Raw genomic sequence first — 21,224 nt, 5'->3', positions numbered from 1 at the left:
AATACTCTTCTCCCTGGACAATGTTGAATGGAATATTCTAGTGTTAGCAACGAGCCATTGTGGAGCCGAAGGGTGTTGAGCTGGCTTTGAAGGCTCCTTGGCCACTCACGGAATCACCTGCTGGTTAAATGCATCGTGTTTGTAACCTTTGCAGAGTTTGTCTCTCAGACTGATGGTGATGTCAGTGCCAGTCCAGATGCTTGAACAGTTTGGGTTCCCCTCCAATAACCTTCCTGTACCTGTCCAGTAGGTGATGGTCTTGCCTGAGGCTGTGTGTTTGAGCCTTATCCAGGGACAAAGCTTCTGATTAATATGGGATTTACACATTAATCACTCAAAACCTGCATCCTCATTCTCTAAGTCATAGAGTCATGGAGTCATAGAGATGTACAGCACGGAAACAGACCCTTTGGTCTAACCCATCCATGCCGACCAGATATCCCAACCCAATCTAGTCCCACCTGCCAGCACCCGGCCCATATCCCTCCAAACCCTTCCTATTCATATACCCATCCAAATGCCTCTTAAATGTTGCAATTGTACCAGCCTCCACCACTTCCTCTGGCAGTTCATTCCATACATGCACCACCCTCTGCATGAAAAAGTTGCCCCTTAGGTCTCTTTTATATCTTTCCCCTCTCACCCTAAACCTATTCCCTCTAGTTCTGGACTCCCCGACTCCAGGGAAAAGACTTTGTCTATTTATCCTCTCCATGCCCCTCATAATTTTGTAAACCTCTATAAGGTCACCCCTCAGCCTCTGATGCTCCGGGGAAAACAGCCCCAGCCTGTTCAGCCTCTCCCTGCAGCTCAGATTCTCCAACCCTGGCAACATCCTTGTAAATCTTTTCTGAACCCTATCAAGTTTCACAGCATCTTTCCGATAGAAAGGAGACCAGAATTGCATGCAATATTCCAACAGTGGCCTAACCAATGTACTGTATAGCCGCAACATGACCTCCCAACTCCTGTACTCAATACTCTGACCAATAAAGGAAAGCATACCAAACGTCTTCTTCACTATCCTATCTACCTGTGACTCCATTTTCAAGGAGCTATGAACCTGCACTCCAAGGTCTATTTGTTCAGCAACACACCTTCGGACCTTACCATTAAGTGTATAAGTCCTGCTAAGATTTGCTTTCCCAAAATGCAGCACCTCGCATTTATCTGAATTAAACTCCATCTGCCACTTCTCAGCCCATTGGCCCATTTGGTCCAGATTTTGTTGTAATCTGAGGTAGCCCTCTTCACTGTCCACTACACCTCTAATTTTGGTGTCATCTGCAAACTTACTAACTGTACCTCTTATGTTCGCATCCAAATCATTTATGTAAATAACAAAAAGTAGAGGGCCCAGCACCGATCCTTGTGGAGGCACTGGTCACAACCTCCACCACCACCCTCTGTCTTCTACCTTTGAGCCAGTTCTGTATCCAAATAGCTAGTTCTCCCTGTATTCCACGAGATCTAACCTTGCTAATCAGTCTCCCATGGGGAACCTTGTTGAATGCCTTACTGAAGTCCAGTGATTAAAGGCTTAACAGCAATCTAGGTTTGTTCAATACTTTGCACCAGTTGTAAGACACTTTGATGTTTTACTATAAACTCTGTGTCCTTTGATCCTGCCCCTGATGAAGGAGCAGCGCTCTGAAAGCTAGTGCTTCCAAATAAACCTGTTGGACTATAACCTGGTGCTGTGTGATTTTTTAACTTTGTCTACCCCAGTCCAACACCAGCTCCTCCACATCTTCAACATGTTGGACAGAGGCTGGTTTGTAATGACTGAAAGTGAAACCTTGTTTAACCTCATGCTGCTGCTGATCCTATCTGCCAGACCTTACACTTCGAAAGCTGGGTTGACCAGTGTGTCAGTGAAACAATTTCGTTTTGTTGTTGCGTGAGGGTCTGGCACTTTGTGAAGACACACCTACCGAGACGGAGTGAAACGGACATCTGGTATTTCAACTTGTTTAAACTGCTCCCAACTTTGTCTCATTATCACTCGGTGCTCAGTAGCGACTCGTTCAGGAAATATTCCGAGCAGGGAAGTGAGTAAAAATACATTGTTTCATGTGTGGAGAAATCCTCAAAGCAGAAACATAACTTGTCTTGTTGATATTTGGTTCAATACCAAGTAACCCTCCCAGAGTTTAAGATGGACTCTTCCAAACAGATGTGATTCCAAAGCCTCTGTTGTGACACACTGTGTGAAGTCTTTAAAGAAAGGGTTCGAGCTGGGTGTGAACTTTCTGACGATGAATGTGGTTTCACATCTGCTGAAGGGGTAAGGATCGGACAGGCACAGGCTCCACGCTGAAAACACACCACACAGGGAGTACATGAGCGCGGTAACTAGGGCTAACACTGAGCGAGAGGGAGGTCAAAGGGACCTGGTCATCCGACTGCAACAGGGAAACTGTGTGTCTGTCTGTCTGTGTCTGTGTTTATGTGTGTGCCTGTCTGTGTTTGTGTCTGTGTTTATGGGTCTGTCTGTGTGTCAGTCTGTCTGTCTGTGTCTGTGTTTATGTGTGTGCCTGTCTGTGTTTGTGTCTGTGTTTATGGGTCTGTCTGTGTGTCAGTCTGTCTGTCTGTGTCTGTGTTTGTGTGTGTGTGTCTGTGTTTATGGGTCTGTCTGTCTGTGTCTGTGTGTCAGTCTGTCTGTCTGTGTCTGTGTTTATGTGTGTGCCTGTCTATGTTTGTGTCTGTGTTTATGGGTCTGTCTGTCTGTGTTTGTGTGTTTGTGTGTGCCTGTCTATGTTTGTGTCTGTGTTTATGGGTCTGTCTGTCTGTGTTTGTGTGTTTGTGTGTGCCTGTCTATGTTTGTGTCTGTGTTTATGGGTCTGTCTGTCTGTGTTTGTGTGTTTGTGTCTGTGTTTATGGGTCTGTCTGTCTGTGTTTGTGTGTTTGTGTCTGTGTTTATGGGTCTGTCTGTCTGTGTTTGTGTCTGTGTTTATGGGTCTGTCTGTCTGTGTTTGTGTGTTTGTGTCTGTGTTTATGGGTCTGTCTGTCTGTGTTTGTGTGTTTGTGTCTGTGTTTATGGGTCTGTCTGTCTGTGTTTGTGTCTGTGTTTATGTTGATTTGGAGATGCCGGTGTTGGACTCTGCTGTACAACGTTAACTTTGACTCCAGAAGTCAGTTGAGTACCCACCCCCCCCCCCCCCCCCCCGTTCTGTATAACACAATCTGAATTCTTTGTAGACTGCCTCCTGTTGTTCCTGCTCTTCAATTATACAGCCTCGCCTGCACCCCTCCCCCACCACCTCTCTACCTTTGTTCAAAATGAACTTGCACACATCCATTACAATTCGGATCTGACACAACTGCTTTATTTTCCCACAGCATTTGTACCCGACACTGGGCAATATATTGCGATTCAGTCAGTTTACTCTTTATGGAGAGGTGGTGAGGTGTGTATTGTTTATTGAGACATTCCAGTGGGAGGGCAGCTTCTGGTTATGTACCTCTTGTCTGTCCATGTCTCTAGTTCTGTAAGTCATTGCTGGGCAGTCATCAAAGTTTAAACGGTCATGGTCACAAAGTTGACATTAATTAAAGAATGAACAGGGATTTGCTCACACTTTTTTCTTGCAGGCCAGACTAGGTAAATCTGTTGACAATCCTGTGCCTATCCTCTGTACTTTGTGTGTTGTTCCTAGCATGTTCTCAGCAGTTAATAACCACCGCATTGTAGTGTGGGGCTGGAGTTAATTTTTTAATTTCAAAAATATACTTTCTTCATAAAATATTTTGATGATCTGCCAATTGGTCATGCCATACATGCATAAACATTCCATTTCTTTGCATACAGAGGGAGAGTAATCATTCATATATACATGATTTGGAGATGCCGGTGTTGGACTGGGGTGTACAAAGTTAAAAATCACACAACACCAGGTTATCGTCCAACAGGTTTAATTGGAAGCACACTAGCTTTCGGAGCGACGCTCCTTCATCAGGTGATTGTGGAGGGCTCGATCGTAACACAGAATTTATAGCAAAAATTTGCAGTGTGATGTAACTGAAATTATACATTGAAAAACTGATTGTCTGCTAAGCCTTTCATCTGTTAGAATACAGTGATAGTTTCACTTCTTTCATGTGTAAATCACAAAACCTTTTTTTTAAAGTTGCATTCTCGGGTTAGCTGTTAACAATGGTGATAGCTAGACAATATGTTGAAGGTGTTAGCCCCCTGTGTTCTCTGTCTATGACCTGATGTTTAGATTGATTCTAATCTAAAAAGTGAGATAACAGAGTTTTACATAAATTCATGCAGTTTTTGAGCTCAGAGTTCTACATGAATGTATGCAGTTTTTGAGCAAAGTGCAATGTAACTTTGCAAGTACAAATTCACCCCACAAAATATATGTGTGCATATGGGTCTTTGTCTGTCTGTGTGTGTCTGTCTGTCTGGGGTGGGGGTTGTGAGTGTGAGAAAGTGTGTGTGTGTGTGTATATGAGAGTGTGTGTGTGTGTAGGAATATCTGTGTGTGTGTGTGTGTGTGTGTAGGAATATCTGTGTGTGTGTGTAGGAATATCTGTGTGTGTGTAGGAATATCTGTGTGCGTGTGTGTGTGTGTGTGTAGTGCAATGGTTGTCACCTGTAATGTGACATGAACCCAAGGTCCCGGTTGAGGCCCTCCCTATGGGTACCGAACTTAGCTATCAGCATCTGCTCGGCCACTTTCCTCTGCTGCCTGTCCCGAAGTCCACCTTGGAGGATGGTCACCCAAAGGTCTGAGGCTGAATGTCCTGGACCACTGAAGTGTTCCCCAACTGGGAGGGAACCCTCCTGTCTGTTGATTGTTGTGCGGTGCCCATTCATCCGTTGTCGTAGCCTTTGCTCAGTTTCCCCAATGTACCATGCCTCCGGGCATCCTTACCTGCAACGTATAAGATAGACAACGTTGGCTGAGTCACATGAGTACCTGCCATGTACAAGGTGGGAGGTGTTCCCACACGTAATAGTGGTATCTATGTCCACAATCTGGCATGTCTTGCAGCATCCACCGTGACAGGGTTGTATGGAGTTGTCCTGAGAGCCGGGAAGTTTGCTACGAACAATGATCTGTTTGAGGTTTGGCGGTTGTTTAAAGGCAAGTAGTGGAGGTGTGGAGAAGGTCTTGGTGAGGTGCTCATCTCCATTGATAATGTGTTGCAGGTCACGAAGAACATGGTGTAATTTTTCAGCCCCTGGGAAGTACTGAACAATGAAGGGTACCCTGTCAGTTGCAGCATGTGTCTGTCTCCTGAGGAGGTCATTACGGTCCCTTGCTGTGGCACGTCGAAACTGGCGGTCGATGAGTTGAGCACCATACCCCGTTCTTGTGAGGGCATCCTTGAGTACTTCCAGGTGTCCGTCACGTTCCTCCTCATCTGAGCAGATCCGGTGTATGTGTAGGGCTTGTCCATAGGGAATGGCTGTTTTAATATGTTTTGGGTGGAACACTTCTCCAGCTTCCACATATTTAGCAGGGGGGTCAGCAGAGCCCCCTTACTGCATGGGTCCCCTGTTCTTCTTTAGGCAGGCAGACGTTACACGGTGGTCTTTCCCACCGCGCTTTGGTGGCAGCTGCCCCAAGCTTCAGCGCATCCCTCAACACGTAGACCTGGACCATGGAATGTGCCAGTCTGCAACACTCAGTCAGGGTCAACTCCTTCAGCTGGAAGATCAACAGGTTTCGGACCACCCAGAGACCGTCCTTCACCGAGTTGATGATCCTCCAGGCACAGTTGATGTTCGTCTCGGTGTGCATCCCGGGGAACAGGCCGTAGAGCACGGAGTCCCGCGTCACGGCGCTGCTCGGGACGAACCTCGACAAACACCACTGCATTCCTCTCCAGACTTCCTCTGCATAGGCACATTCCAGAAGGAGGTGTGTGACAGTCTCGTCCCCCCCGCAGCTGCTTCGAGGGCAGCATGTGGTGCGGCTGAGAGTCCGGGCGAGCATAAAGGATCTCACAGGCAGAGCCCTTCTCACCACCAGCCAAGCCATGTCTTGGTGCTTGTTGGAAAGTTCTGGTGATGAGGCATTCTGCCAAATGGCTTTGACAGTCTGCTCAGGGAACCGCTCGATAGGATCCGCCCTCTCCTTTTCCCGAAGGGTCTCAAGGACACTTCGTGCTGACCACTTCCTGATGGACTTGTGGTCAAAGGGGTTTTTCTTCATAAACTTCTCCACGAAGGACAGGTGATATGGAACGATCCAACTACTCGGAGCGTTCTGCGGCAATGAGGCCAGGCCCATCCTTCGCACTATCGGGGAAAGGTAGAACCTCAGTACGTAGTGACACTTGGTGTTTGCGTACCGGGGATCCACGCACAGCTTGATGGAGTTATATATATGCTGAGACCAGGCACCAGCACCAAACGTCAGTGCCTGAAGGACATTGCTGAATTGGATCAGCAGTTTGTGATCATCCAAGAGCAGTCACTGTCACTGACACCAGCTTTTTGTTTCCAGATTGATCACTTGGGATTCAATTCAATGAAAGCTGAAAGAACTGCGGATGCTGTAAATCTAAAACAAAAACAGAAGTTGCTGGAGAAGCTCAGCAGGTCTGGCAGCATCTGTGAAGAGAAATTCAAGTTAATGTTTTGTGTCCGGTCACCCATCCTCAGAACCCGAAACATTAACTCTGATTTCTCGTCATAAATGTTGCCAGACCTGCCGAGCTCATCCAGCAACTTTGTTTTTGTTCCTGCTATGAAGATGTGGGTGTACTGTACCTTTTAAGAGAGCAAAAGCTAGCAGTGACAGCGCCAAGTGTTCTCAATAAGACACAGTGTAACATGTGCTCCAGTTACTGGGGTAGCTAGTTGCCTGGAAACGACAAAACAGATTTGGATTAGGCCAATCAGTTTAAATTATACCCTGAAAAATACCAAATTCCAGTCCAGTTTGAATTGAGTGTATCGACAATCTTAAAAGCCAGTGACACAATCTGATGCTTTGGGGGTATAAGACCAGGGAAAATTGAACAGTTGGGAGGAGAACTGACAAACCAATGACATCTGCACACTGCCCAGAAAACTAGATCTGTTAAAAGGTACCTGAATAGATCAGTAACCTGTGGAGCAGACTTCCCAAGAAGAAGAAGACAGGAATTCAGAGGAAACTGAAAAAGGCTTGGTTTTCAGACAAGAAGTGTTGTTTTGTAAATCTTAATTGGGAGTTTTATTGGGCTAATATTATAGAAGGGAAGATAAAAGATAGGTAAGAGGAAGGACTTGTAAATAGTTGTTAGTTAATAATTCTCTGTTATATTTTAAGAAATAAAGTTGTTAATTTTTACTTTACATAGTTCTTGGCCACTTGAATTTTGACAGATTACTGCACGGGATAAATCTTTTCTGTGTTGCTAATTTTAAATTAAGCAGGAGGGTTTAACCTGTGACATAACATTTCAAATGAATGAGGTTGGATTTTCTGGAGCATTCTTCCACTTTTTTGGATGTTAACGTGGTAAGTGCTCTGCCACACGTCTAGGTAAAAACAATGACTGCAGATTCTGGATTAGTGGTGCTGGAAGAGCACAGCAGGTCAGGCAGCATCCGAGGAGCAGTAAAATTGACGTTTCGGGCAAAAGCCCTTCATCAGGAATACAGGCAGAGAGCCTGAAGCGTGGAGAGATAAGTGAGAGGAGGGTGGGGGTGGGGAGAAAGTAGCATAGAGTATAATAGGTGAGTGGGGGAGGGGATGAAGGTGATAGGGCGGGGGGGAGGGTGGAGTGGATAGGTGGGAAAGAAGATAGGCAGGTAGGACAATTCATGGGGACAGTGCTGAGCTGGAAGTTTGAAACTAGGGTGAGGTGGAGGAAGGGGAAATGAGGAAACTGTTGAAGTCCACATTGATGCCCTGGGGTTGAAGTGTTCCGAGGCGGAAGATGAGGCGTTCTTCCTCCAGGCGTCTGGTGGTGAGGGAGCGGCGGTGAAGGAGGCCCAGGACCTCCATGTCCTCGGCAGAGTGGGAGGGGGAGTTGGGCAACAGGGCGGTGTGGTTGATTGGTGCGGGTGTCCCAGAGATGTTCCCTAAAGCGTGCTGCTAGGAGGCGTCCAGTCTCCCCAATGTAGAGGAGACCACATCGGGAGCAACGGATACAATAAATGATATTGGTGGATGTGCAGGTAAAACTTTGATGGATGTGGAAGGCTCCTTTAGGGCCTTGGATGGAGGTGAGGGAGGAGGTATGGGCGCAGGTTTTGCAATTCCTGCGGTGGCAGGGGAAAGTGCCAGGATGGGAGGGTGGGTCGTAGGGGGGCGTGGACCTGACCAGGTAGTCACGGAGGGAACGGTCTTTGCGGAAGGCGGAGAGGGGTGGGGAGGGAAATATATCCCTGGTGGTGGGGCCTTTTTGGAGGTGGCGGAAATGTCGGATGATTTGGTTTATGCGAAGGTTGGTAGGGTGGAAGGTGAGCACCAGGGGCGTTCTGTCCTTGTTACGGTTGGAGGGGTGGGGTCTGAGGGCGGAGGTGCGGGATGTGGACAAGATGCATTGGAGGGCATCTTTAACCACATAGGAAGGGAAATTGCGGTCTCTAAAGAAGGAGGCCATCTGGTGTGTTCTGTGGTGGAACTGGTCCTCCTGGGAGCAGATACGGCGGAGGCGGAGGAATTGGGAATACGGGATGGCATTTTTGCAAGAAGTATGGTGGGAAGAGGTGTAATCCAGGTAGCTGTGGGAGTCGGTGGGTTTGTAAAAAATGTTAGTGTCAAGTCGGTCATCATTAATGGAGATGGAGAGGTCCAGGAAGGGGAGGGAGGTGTCAGAGATGGTCCAGGTAAATTTAAGGTCAGGGTGGAATGTGTTGGTGAAGTTGATGAATTGCTCAACCTCCTCGCGGGAGTATGAGGTGGCGCCAATGCAGTCATCAATGTAGCGGAGGAAGAGGTGGGGAGTGATGCCGGTTTCATTACGGAAGATCAACTGTTCTACATAGCCAACAAAGAGACAGGCAGAGCTGGGGCCCATACGTGTGCCCATGACTACCCCTTTGGTCTGGAGGAAGTGGGAGGATTCGAAGGATAAATTGTTAAGGGTGAGGACCAGTTCGGCCAAACGAATGAAAGTGTCGGTGGAGGGGTACTGTTGGGGACGTCGGGAGAGGAAGAAACGGAGGGCTTGGAGGCCTTGGAGGGATTGGATATCCATGGTGAAGATGAGGCGTTGGGGGCCTTGGAAACGGAAGTCTTGGAGGAGGTGGAGGGCGTGAGTGGTGTCTCGAGCGTATGTGGGGAGTTCCTGGACTAGGGGGGATAGGACAGTGTTGAGGTAGGTAGAAATGAGTTCAGTGGGGCAGGAACAGGCTGAGACAATGGGTCTGCCAGGGTGGTCAGGCTTGTGGATCTTGGGAAGGAGGTAGAACCGGGCAGTGCGGGGTTCCCGGACTATGAGGTTGGAAGCTGTGGGTGGGAGATCTCCTGAGGTGATGAGGTTCTTTATGGTCTGGGAGATGATGGTTTGGTGATGGGGGGTGAGGTCATGGTCGAGGGGGCAGTAGAAAGAGGTGTCCTCGAGTTGGCGTTTGGCTTCAGCGGTGTAGAGGTCAGTGCGCCAGACTACCACTGTGCCCCCTTTATCCGCTGGCTTGATGGTGAGGTTGGGATTGGAGCAGATGGATTGGAGGGCTGCCCGTTGTGAGGGTGAGAGGTTGGAGTGGGGGAGAGGGGTAGACAGGTTGAGGTGGTTAATGTCCCGGCGGCAGTTGGAAATGAAGAGGTCGAGGGCAGGTAATAGGCCAGCGCGGGGTATCCAGGTGGATGCAGTGTGTTGGAGGTGGGCGAAGAGGTCCTCGGAAAGTGGGCGGGAGTCCTGATTGTGAAAGTAAGCTCGGAGGCGGAGGCGGTGGAAGAAGTGTTCGGCGTGTATTAAATTCATTTTTTTCTAGATGTAGTCGGCAAAAGTGAGGACTGCAGATGCTGGAATGCCTCTATTCCTGATGAAGGGCTTTTGCCCGAAACGTTGATTTTCCTGCTCCTCGGATGCTGCCTGACCTGCTGTACTTTTCCAGCACCACTCTGATCTAAACACACGTCTAGCTGTAGGCTAGTGCTGCATTAGAACAGGTTTCTACTAACAGTGAAAAGTCAGAATCAGACAGCATCAGGTGATAGTCCAACAGGTGAAATCACAAGTTTTCAAATAAACCTGTTGGATTATCGCCTGGCGTCGTCTGACTTCTGACTTTGACCATCCCAATCCAACACTGACACCTCCACATCATTGAAAAGAGTGGGGAGCCTTAAAGTGATAGTGATTTAGATAATGCCAACTCTGGATAACAAGGGACCACAGTTATGGAGGGAAGGGGAGCATTGCAATGGAGTCGGACGAATTCAGTGGAAATTAATGCAATGAATGTTGATTTTTGCTGCAAGAGGTATATTTCCAGGCTGTTAGTCTTGGACATTCTTGTCTTTCAGATGGCCAACTCCAATTACTGGTCTGTACTTGCCTGTCTGACTGTAACCTGCTCTGTGTATTTTGCTACCTCTGACATTTCCTGTTACAATGACGATGGGCAGCCAGTGGACTGGTAAGTTGAAACATTTTGCTTGCCACATCTGTGACTTGTTCAAATAAGGACCAGGAAAACATGAGAAGTGACCTTTCTGAGCAGCAAGAGACAACACAAACATGTTCTGGACTTAGCTCTCTCTCCACAGCTGCTGCCAAACCTGCTGAGTTCCTCCAGCAATTTCTGTTTTTGTACAGAGAAACAGGAAAAGACCACTTGATTAGGGAGATAACTCCATGGAATCCCAGAATCCCAACAGGGCGGAAGGACGCCATTCGGCCCATCGAGTCTGCACTGCCCCTCTGAAGAGCATCCCACTCAGACCAAGCTCACTACCATATTCTGTCACCCCACAGCTACCCTGACTAATCCATCTAGCCTACACATCACTGAACACTATGGACCATTTCCCATGTCCAATCCACCCTAACCTGGACATGTTTGCACTGTGGGAGGAAACTAGAGCACCTGGAGGGAACCAACGCAAACACGAGGAGAATGTGCAAACTCCAAACAGATGGTCACCCAATGGTGGAATCGAACCCGGGTGCTAACCACTGAGCCACTGTGCCATCCAAAGAACTCATGAGTGGTTTATGATAGCTCTATCAGTAAAAATATAAAACACATACAATATGTGATGAGGGAGAGGGATTATGTCACTGGACTAGACATTGAGAATTCAGACTAATGCTTTGGCAACAAAATCAGAAATTGTTGTAAAAGCTCAGCAGATCTGGCAGCATCTGTGAAGAGAAATCAAAGTTAGCGTTTCAGGTCAAGTGACTCTTCCTCAGAACTGGGGATGTGGGTTCAGATGGTGGAAAACAGACTTTCCAGTTTTTATGAATATTTCTATAAACAAATAATGAGAATGCTAGCCATGGCCACAGACTGTGGTGATCAGTCAATGTGTTACTGTCAAGATGGTGAAAGGTGAAATTGGAGGGGACAAAGGTTTACCTCCTATTTGTCTCCTTGTACAGTACTTCTCTGTCTCCAGCTACAGCCTGTGCCTCGGCAGTGCTGACAAGCAAAGATTTGCAGCATGTGATAGTGCTGCCAGTAGCTGACTAGTATCGGGAAGTGATAATGTTGGCTGATTTGGACAGAGCGGTCAACACAAACTGTCAGGGTAATGGTGCAACATCACCAAAAGCAGAAGTTCCACACTGAAGCTCCATTCGGTCTCCTCACTGAGTGATAGCAGTTCATCTCTGAGCTCTGACCATTTCCTTCTCTTCCTCCAGCTCATTGAGGTTTTTGAGTTTCAGTAATGCCAGCTCCATTTTCACATGTGATTGTTAACTCAGTAACTGATTGATATAATCTTGCCTTGTTACTCAGTCAAAACATGCTTTCTAGCGGTGTAGCAAAGAAGAGGGGTGACCTTATCAAGGTTTATAAAATCATGAGGGGCATAGATAAAATGAATGGCAGCTCTCTTTTCCCTAGGGTGGGGGAGTTCAGGACTAAGGGACACATCTTTAAGGTGAGAGGAAATAGATTTTAAAAGACGAGGGGCAACTTTCTTTACACAGTGTGGTTCACATATGAAATTAACTTCCAGAGGAAGTCATGGATGTGGCTCCAGTTACAACATTTAAAAGACACTTGGATAAGTACATAAACAAGAAATGTTTGAAGGTATATGTGCCAAGCCCAGGCAGGTGGGATTAGTTTAGTATGGGTTTTTGGTTGGCATGGACTGGTTGGACCAAAGGGTATGATTAGATTAGATTACTTACAGTGTGGAAACAGGCCCTTCGGCCCAACAAGTCCCCGCCGAAGTGCAACCCACCCAGACCCATTCCCTACATTTACCCCTTCACCTAACACTACGGGCAATTTAGCATGGCCAATTCACCTAACCTGCACATCTTTGGACTGTGGGAGGAAACCCACGCAGACACGGGGAGAATGTGCAAACTCCACACAGAGAGTCGCCTGAGGCGGGAATTGAACCTGGGTCCCTGGTGCTGTGAGGCAGCAAGGCTAACCACTGTGCGGCCCCAATGTTTGCATGTTGTATGACTCTGACTCTATAACCTCTTCCTGAATTTGAGATTTAAATTGTCAGCAATCATGTTTTGTCCGACTGACTTGTGTTTTGGCTCCGATCCACTGATCATTTCACAAAACCTGTCCCTCAATGTGTGAGTTTATTAACATAGAAAGGCATTAATCTTGTCCTTGTGAACCTGTGATAGTGACTCAGTGACACTTTGTACATTTTTGTAATTGTTATTTCCATCAATGTCAATTGGAGCAATGCTAAATGCTGAGCCAACACTTGGTTTCTATGATTGAGAATTAATTTTATCAGAATATTACACAATTACACAATTAATATTACACAATTAATATTACACAATTGGAACTTCCCCTTCTTGGAACAATTGTCAATTTTCTACTTGTTTCTGGGGTGTAATCCTGTGTTAGGATTTTTAAAGGCATATGGATATCACTGGCAAGACCAGCATTTGTTACCCGTCCCCAGTTGCCTGTTGAGAAGGTGGTTGAACTACTTTGTTGAACTACAGCAGTCCATATGCTGTAGGTGGACCCACAATGCCCTTAGGGTGGGAATTCCATGCATTTGAACTAGTGACAGTGAAAGAGTGGAGATATATTTCCAAGTCAGGATGGTGAGTGGAGGGGAACTTGCAGGGTATGGTATTCCCATGTATCTGCTGCATTTGTCTTTCTAGATGGAAGTGTTCTTTGGTGAATTTCTGCAGTGCATCTTGTAGATGGAACACACTGCTGCTACTGAGCGTGGGTGGTAGAGGGAGGGGATGTTGACGTTGGTGAATTGGGGTGCCGGTCAAACAGGCTGGATGGTGTCAAGCTCTGCGTTCTGAGTGAGGAGGGATGTTGAATTGTGAGCTCCTCCTGACTGGGAATGGTGTTTATCACACAAGCTGTCTTTGCAGTTAACATTTGTCACCTTACTCTCCAACCCTCTCTCCCCACCCACCCATCTGCTTTCAGGTTCATTGTTTACAAGTTACCCAAACATATCAGTGAAACAGGTTTACAATACATGTACATGGACTCCTCAAGCAATGGCTGGAGAACTGGAAACCGATTGATTAATGACACAGGCTCTGCTGTGGGAGGAACTCTACAGCAGCTCTATGAGAAATCCAAACTGCAGGTAACTAAAGGGTTGAGCAGTGTATCAGGTTTGCGCTCAAACGTTAATCAGCCCAGGGAACCAAATTCTGACATTTCTCACAGTGAATTTGAGAATGAAATCATTTGCGTTTATATAGCGACTTCCACCATGTCCGCTGTCTCTAAGCACTTTACAGGCAATGAGGTACATTGTGGAGTGTAGCCACTGACGTAATGAAGGGACCACAATATCTAATTTGTGCACACCAAGCTCCACCAAACAGCAATCTGATAATGACCAGTTCGTCAGTTTCTGAGGGATTAGTCTTCAGCTCTCAGTGAGATCTCCCCTCCACTGAAATTAAAAAGTTGCCATTCAATTCTTTTTCAGCTCCACTCAAGAGGGAAGAATGATTTAATTAGCAGCGGTACATACCCGAAGGATTTGTCCATATCTCAGGCCAGTCTAGTAAAATATCATCCAGTCACTGATCTTTAATTTATTGGTCAGTGGATTGAGTCTAGACGTTGGGAGGTCATGATGTGGCTGTACAGGACATTGGTTAGGCCACTTTTGGAATACTGCGTACAATTCTGGTCTCCCAAATATGTTGTCAAACTTGAAAGGATTCAAAAAATATTTAGAAGGATGTTGCCAGGATTGGAGGATTTGAGCTATAGGGAGAGGCTGAATAGGCTGGGGCTGTTTTCCCTGGAGCGTCGGAGGCTGAGGTTTGTAAAATCATGAGGGGCATGGATAGGGTAAATAGATTAGGTCTTTTCCCTGGGGTGGGGGAGTCAAAAATTAGAGGGCACAAGTTTAAGGTGAGAAGGGAAGGACTTAAAAGGGACCTATGGGGCAACGTTTTCATGCAGAGAGTGGTGCGTGTATGGAATGATCTGCCAGAGGAAGTGGTGGAGGCTGGTACATTTACAACATTTAAAAGGCATCTGAATGAATACACGAATAGAAAGGGTTTAGAGGGATATAGGTCAAATGCTGGCAAATGGGACTAGATTATATTAGGACATCTGGTCTGCATAGACGAGTTGAACCTAAGGGTCTGTTTCAGTGCTGTACATCTCTGTGACTCTAGTTCCCTCAGACATTCTCCATGTGTGGGAGAAAGTAAAAACTGCAGATGCTGGAGATCAGAGTTGAAAAGTGTGGTGCTGAAAAAGCACAGTCGGTCAAACATTTTCCAGATGTGGTCAAATATCAGTTCTGAAGTAATTCTTCCATGGGATATAGGTTTCATTGTCAAGAACACACTTAGCTGTAACATAAAATACAATGAGAATCCATTTCACTGCTGAAATTTGTAATTGGTGGGGCTTTGTGATTTTATTTTCATCTCCTTCCTCTGTTTTGTTTTTCCAGAGGGACCAAGTAGCATACGTGCTCTACAATGACCAGATCCACCTCACCTCGAACAGTTATGGTGGACATACGAAAGGTGATGAGCAATACCTGGATTGTACTGTTTCCTCTCAAGCTCCAGGCCAGAAGCAATTTTCTGATCATTCTGAGTGTTTGTTTCAAATGTCAGGAACTCATTTTCCCCTGCCTCCACTCTACATCATTATATATCAACTTGAAATACATGACTGAGTCAATGATTTCTCTGGCCTGTTCTGTCATTCCTTGTTTCCATCCTTGTTTTATGCTGAGGTTTTGTTATCTCAGGACTTGTCTGTTTCAATATTCTCTGGCCACCTTGAGAATTCTGCTGCATAAACTCATGACCACTTCCATCTACAAGGGCATCAGATACATGGGAACATCACCACCTTCAAGTTCCCCTCCAAGCCACTCACCATCCTGATTTGGAAACATATCGCCATTCCTTCACTGTCGCTGGGTCAAAATCCTGGAATTCCCTCCCTAACAGTGGGTGGACTGCAGTGGTTCAAGAAAGAAGCTCACCACCACCTTCTCAAGGGCAACTTAGGGACAGGCAATAAAATGCTGACCCAGCCCGTGACACCCCACATCACATAAATGAAGTTTAAAAAAAAAGTACTCATTCTCATCATCCATCTTTCATTCAGTTCAGCCAGTCTAATATTCAGTGTTCAAGTTTCTCCATGGTTTCCCTTTCTCTCCCTATCTCTGAAACCTCCTCCAGCTCTATAATCCTCTACAAACACATCATTCTTTCGATTCTTATGCAGCATGGTCATTTCTTTTCTACCTTGGTCCATGACTAAATAAAAACAAAGATTGCTGCAGAAACCCAGCAACCATTTCAGGTCCTAGACAAAGAGGTCGATGGATATGTTGACCTTCAGACCAGGTCACTGGACACAAAACATTAACTCTGCTTCTCTCTTCACAGATGCAGCCAGACCTGGTGAGTTTCTCCAGCAATATGCGTTTTTGTTGTTTCATCATCCAATCCTGTTTGATGATGTTCCTCTGCCGTGCCTTGGGACATTTAACTCTGTAAACGGAGCTGTATAAATACAGGTGGTTGTTGTTGTATTCTCAACGTTTTCAGAGTCAAATACTCCAACCACTGGCTGATAGGATGTCAGTTCTTGGTGCTTCCTTTGTGCCAAGACTAGAGTAATTCACCCAGTGTGAGTTGAACTAAATGAATGCTGGAAGTGTTTACTGACTAGTGTATGCTTTATTCTCAGGAGTTGTCCTTTTGGATGACACACAAGGTTTCTGGTTGGTCCACAGCACTCCGAACTTCCCACCCAGAACTGACCAATCCTACATTTGGCCACACAATGGAGAAAAAAATGGACAGTCCTTCCTGTGTGTTACCTACCGATATGGCCAGTTTAACGATATTGGTGAGAGGATTACTCAGTCAGCATTGCTGCTTTACCTTCAGGATAATGTAAAGCCCCCTTTTGAGACTCTGTTAGTCATGGTACAGCCTCCCTAAACATGTCAATTTGCTCGTTGAAGCTAGGAGTTACCGTACAGATGGTTCTTCTATGATGTGATGGTTGCATTCTTGCGCAACGTTGTGCTATAGAAAAATCGTGCTTTACAAACAGCGCTTGAAGTGTTGGCGATGCAATCGCGTTACAGCCAACACGTGTTTTAAAAGTTTGCGCTTTAGTAACACTGTCCCCAGTTCATCAAATAGCAAATTTGCATTAATGAAATGCACGTTATAACAGAATGACCTGTCCTAGAAATAAGTTCGATCAAACTCTGGGGTTACAGAGGGATTATCTATTTTTAGGTGGTTGGTTAGCTCAGTTGGCAGGATGGCTGGTGATGCCAACAGTGTGGGTTCGATTCCTGCACCGGCTGAGGTTATCATGATAGACTTGTCTTCTCAACCTCTTCTCTTGCCTGAGGCAATGCGACCCTCTGGTTAATCCATCCCCAAACATCTCAATCTAAAATTACTGAAGGAATGAAGTGCCAGGCAGCGCCCACAGTTAACTGGACGCGAACATGCGACCAGACAGATTTCAAAGAAATCAAAGTAGCTACTGAGCTAAAGCTGGTGCCAGGCTTTTGCCCGAAACGTCGATTTTACTGCTCCTCGGATGCTGCCTGAACTGCTGTACTTTTCCAGCACCACTAATCCAGAATCTGGTTTCCCACATCTGCAGTCATTGTTTTTACCGATCTCAATCTAAAGACAGAGCAGCCCGGCAAGGTCTTACAAGGCTATGGTAGCTTTTTCAAGTATTTTTAAAAAGAATATTCCACCTGGATTCTTAACCAACATTCATTGGACACAGTTTGGCCCAAGAGGCCTAGGGACAGTAGATCTTCAGGCCTCATAATGATGGGGTCCTTCTGTTGGTAAATTGGTAAATATCTGGGGCGCACACATTTTCAGAGAGAACGGTGACTATGTGGAACCCTTGGCCTCAGAGCCCTCAAGGCGCAGAATGTAGATGTGTTTACAAGGAGATGCTAGAATCCAAGCAGGAGGCTGGAAGAACACAGCAAGCCAGGGTAGGTACTGCTGCTCATGTGGATGGGCCAAATGGATTGTGTGTGTGTGATGTAGACTCAATAGCAGGCTCCTATGTCCTGTGAAACATCAACCTCCAGGAAGACAGAATAATTCACCAACCTCTTCAGTCTGAGGGGAAAGGGAACATGTTCTGAATTGGCCTTTAAATTTTTATTTTAATTGTTTATTCATTCAAAGGATTGCATTGGTGTGTGTATTTCCAGAAATGTCTAATGGCTCTGCGCTTCCTTTTGCAGGTACGCAGTTGTTGTACAATAATCCTCATGTCTACGATTATTTGATCCCACCCTCTTTTGCCAAAGACCTGGTGAACCTCAACAAGGCAGCGACCGGGGAAAAGCTGGAGACCCCTCCCTGGCAGAGTAAACTCGTCCTCTCATCAGCAGCTGGAAAACATTTCACCAGTTTTGCGAAGAGCAGGAAATTTGGGGATGGTAAGGTACTTGTCACTGTCTCTCTCTCTTTTCTCACAATCTTTCTCCCTGATTCCCTGTTCTGTCCTCTCTCCAAATTAATCTTGGGCATTGGCTCCTTACCAACTGTTCCAGTTCATAGTCACTTCCTGTTTAACAACGCATGCTGGAGAACACAGTGGGTCCGACAGGATCCATGGAGAGGGAGCAAGCCAACGCTTGCAGTTTAATTCAAAACGGTAGCTTACTCTCTGTCTGTCTATCTGTCTCTCTCTCTCTCTCTCTCTCTTTCTCTCCCTGGATTCTGCCTGACCCGCTGTGATTTCCAGCATTTTATGTTTTCATGAAAAGCAGCACCTGCAGTAATTTGTTCCTACGTCCTGTTTAAACCTGTCCCATTCCTGTAGAGTTATGTCCCATAGCCATCTTCATAAGGTTGTTGGTTGCAAATATAATGTGTGGGGCCGTGGGAGCAGAACAATGGTGTGGACTGATTGGAGACAACGCAGGCGTGTTGGCAGTATAAGATCCAATTGAATCTACCACCACCACCCTCAGGCTGTATGTTCCATATCCCAATAACTCTCTCTCAGCGTTAAAAAAAAAGAGAAAAACTCCCCTTTGACTTTGTTGTGTTCTTTTTCCAATTACCTTTCAATTTGTATTCCTCTCTGCACCTTCCTGTTAGTGCAAACAATTTATCTTCTTTCTAATCTGTTAAAAGCTGGTTATAATTTTGAACTTGATTAAATCTCCCCTTTAATGTATGAGTCTTAAGTCGAGCTCTTTCTGCTGCTACATGTAACACAGCAAATGCCTTGGATTGCGCTACCAGAGAAGGTGATGGGAGCAGACAATGTAGCAGCATTCAAGAAGTACCTGGACGAATACGTAAATAAGAAAGGAATAGAGGGATATGGATCCTGTAAGTGAAGACAGTTTTAGTTTGGAAGGGTAAAATGTGTCGGCGCAGGCTTGGAGGGCCGAAGGGCCTGTACTTGTGCTGTATTGTTCTTTGTATAACTGAATGTAGCTGGGGAGGATTCCAACACTCTAGCTATTTTAATTCCAGCCTCCCATTTGCATCCTTAGGTTCCAGACACTAAGTCTAATCCTAATTAGAATATGACAGGTATTATTGTATGGAATTTCGTGGACTGTGCAGCACAGAAACAGCCCATTGAGCCCATCTGATCCATACTAGTGCATGTGTTCCACATGAGCCCTCACATCCTTACTCCATCTCACTCTATCAACATACTTATCCATTTCTTTCTCCAGTGTTCATCCAGCTCCCTTTCAATAGAATTGTTATTTATCTTGTTATAGACTAGGCCAGACCACTCAAAACATTATTAAGCAGGCAGCCCCAAGCCTAACTTTGCAATTTATTTCGGTAAGTATACAGTGAAAATTACCCGGAGTGAGGTTGACTACTAGATTTTAAAACAGACAAAACATTATTCACAAAATTACACAATGAAAAACAAAGAACAGATTAATGAACCCCGACAGAACTCAGCCTGTCCAGCTAGACTTAATTATGTTGTTCTGAATATATGCAACAGTCCCAATAAGCAAACTCCCTTTAAAACCTTCAATATGCTTACAGGTTGAAGTTGAAGGGCAGAAAAGAGAGACAGTTTCCACACAGCTCCCTTTTGAACTTGCCAGTTCAAGACTGAACTAAAACTGCTCAGCTCAGCTCAGCTAGAGAGCTGACCACTCCTCTCTTTTTATACGGGCCACTTCTAAAGCATGACCACTTTGGCCTGGAGTCCCATCTGTTTACATATTAACAAAAGGCCTTTCAAAATCCTTTACATCTCTGTACCAAACCATTCTGATGGGAGCCTGACCCAGTTGATTGCTCCTCTGAAAAAAACCAAAGACAGAATCTCCTCGAGCCAAGGAACAGCTTTTAGCAAAAAAAAGGATGAGCCTTGTGACAATCTCACTATTCACTTTTATTATAGTTCGTTCTCCTGCCTGGATTTGTAAGTGACTGTTGAATGTCGATGGGCTGATTGGAAGAGGTAGAGAGCTTCATGAATGTGCCCCTGTATTGCAGATTTATACTCTGGCTGGGTGGCAGACTCCTTTCAGAGTGATCTGTTGGTTCAGACCTGGCCAAACTCCGCACACACTCTCCCATCCAACTGCACCATGACGTACTCTGTGTACAACGTGAAGGTCATTACCTTCAACACACAGCCTCGCTTCGAAAGCAGCGTGGATCATTCGAAATGGTGTGTGACAAGACCAGGCTCAGACGTGAAGTGGACCTGCATTGGGGATATCAACCGAGACCAGGCGCAGGAGCACAGAGGAGGTGGAACGGTCTGCACTGATGATCCAGCTGTCTGGGATTCTTTCTCGAATTTGGTTGCATCCTGTGAGTTTTGTGCATGCACTTGCAGTGAGAAGGAAAGCAGGAGCATGCGAGCTGAGGCTTGGACTGTGGTTTAAGGGTAAACACGCAATTGTTTGTTTCTGCTTTGCTTCTCTACGTCTGCATTCTCGAAACTGTTTGTTTGTTTGTAGATCGGTCCACAGAGAGAGATTTGCTGGCGTCCCATCTGGCCAGCTTCAATCCAGGCTCTGTCCCTCAAGCAGGCAATCATCTCACAATCTTTCTTTCAGACCCATATTTCGAATGAGACACAAATCAAACCCTGTCCTACACTCTCCATGAGGGCTGAAAAGACCCCATGACCACTATTACAAAGGGGAGCTGGGAGATCACCCCCAGTGCCCTGGCCAATATTTATTCTCGAACCAACCTGAACCAGATTATCCAATCATTGCTGGTTGTGAGAGCTTGCTTTGTGCAAATTGGCTGCTAGGTTTCCCGTATTACAGGAGAAAGTGAGGTCTGCAGATGCTGGAGATCAGAGCTGGAAATGTGTTGCTGGAAAAGCGCAGCAGGTCAGGCAGCATCTAGGGAACAGGAGAATCGACGTTTCGGGCATTAGCCCTTCTTCAGGAATGGGGAAAGTTTGTCCAGCAGGCTAAGATAAAAGATAGGGAGGAGGGACTTGGGGGAGGGGCGTCGGAAATGTGATAGGTGGAAAGAGGTCAAGGTGAGGGTGATAGGTCAGGCTGGGGTGGGGGTGGAGAGGTCGGGAAGAAGATCTCAGGTTAGGAAGGCGGTGCTGAATTTGATGGATTTGACTGAGACAGGCTGGGGGGAGGGGAAATGAGGAAACT

The 21,224-nt window shown here is 46.1% G+C and overlaps 1 protein-coding gene across 2 annotated transcripts; it reads left to right on the top strand.

Moving 5' to 3' along the window:
* The first annotated feature begins 1,896 nt into the window (after nt 1–1,896).
* LOC122552455 (deoxyribonuclease-2-alpha-like) lies at nt 1,897–20,955 on the top strand. Of its 2 annotated transcripts, none has more exons than XM_043695187.2 (7): nt 1,897–2,051; nt 10,428–10,540; nt 13,517–13,682; nt 15,024–15,099; nt 16,286–16,447; nt 17,838–18,035; nt 20,086–20,955. In XM_043695187.2, exons 2-7 carry the CDS (start codon nt 10,428–10,430, stop codon nt 20,481–20,483), a joined length of 1,113 nt encoding a protein of 370 aa, XP_043551122.1. In that variant the 5' UTR covers nt 1,897–2,051; the 3' UTR covers nt 20,484–20,955. The 2 variants fall into 2 exon arrangements, with proteins under 2 accessions (XP_043551122.1, XP_043551124.1); XM_043695189.2 differs by lacking the exon at nt 1,897–2,051 and adding an exon at nt 2,075–2,287.
* The last annotated feature ends 269 nt before the right edge of the window (nt 20,956–21,224 follow it).

The sequence above is a fragment of the Chiloscyllium plagiosum genome, unplaced genomic scaffold (genome assembly GCF_037043375.1).
Source record: "Chiloscyllium plagiosum isolate Xiang-an unplaced genomic scaffold, Cpla_swu_hap1 HiC_scaffold_45, whole genome shotgun sequence".
Lineage (NCBI taxonomy): Eukaryota > Metazoa > Chordata > Chondrichthyes > Orectolobiformes > Hemiscylliidae > Chiloscyllium > Chiloscyllium plagiosum.
This window is presented reverse-complemented; position numbering and strand designations above follow the sequence as displayed.

Coding starts and splice junctions, on each gene's coding strand:
- LOC122552455 (XM_043695187.2), top strand. CDS start 10,428: ATGGCCAACTCCAATTACTGGTCTGTACTTGCCTGTCTGACTGTAACC. Junction 13,683..15,023: donor ATGAGAAATCCAAACTGCAG/GTAACTAAAGGG, acceptor TTGTTTTTCCAG/AGGGACCAAGTAGCATACGT. Junction 18,036..20,085: donor GAGCAGGAAATTTGGGGATG/GTAAGGTACTTG, acceptor CCTGTATTGCAG/ATTTATACTCTGGCTGGGTG.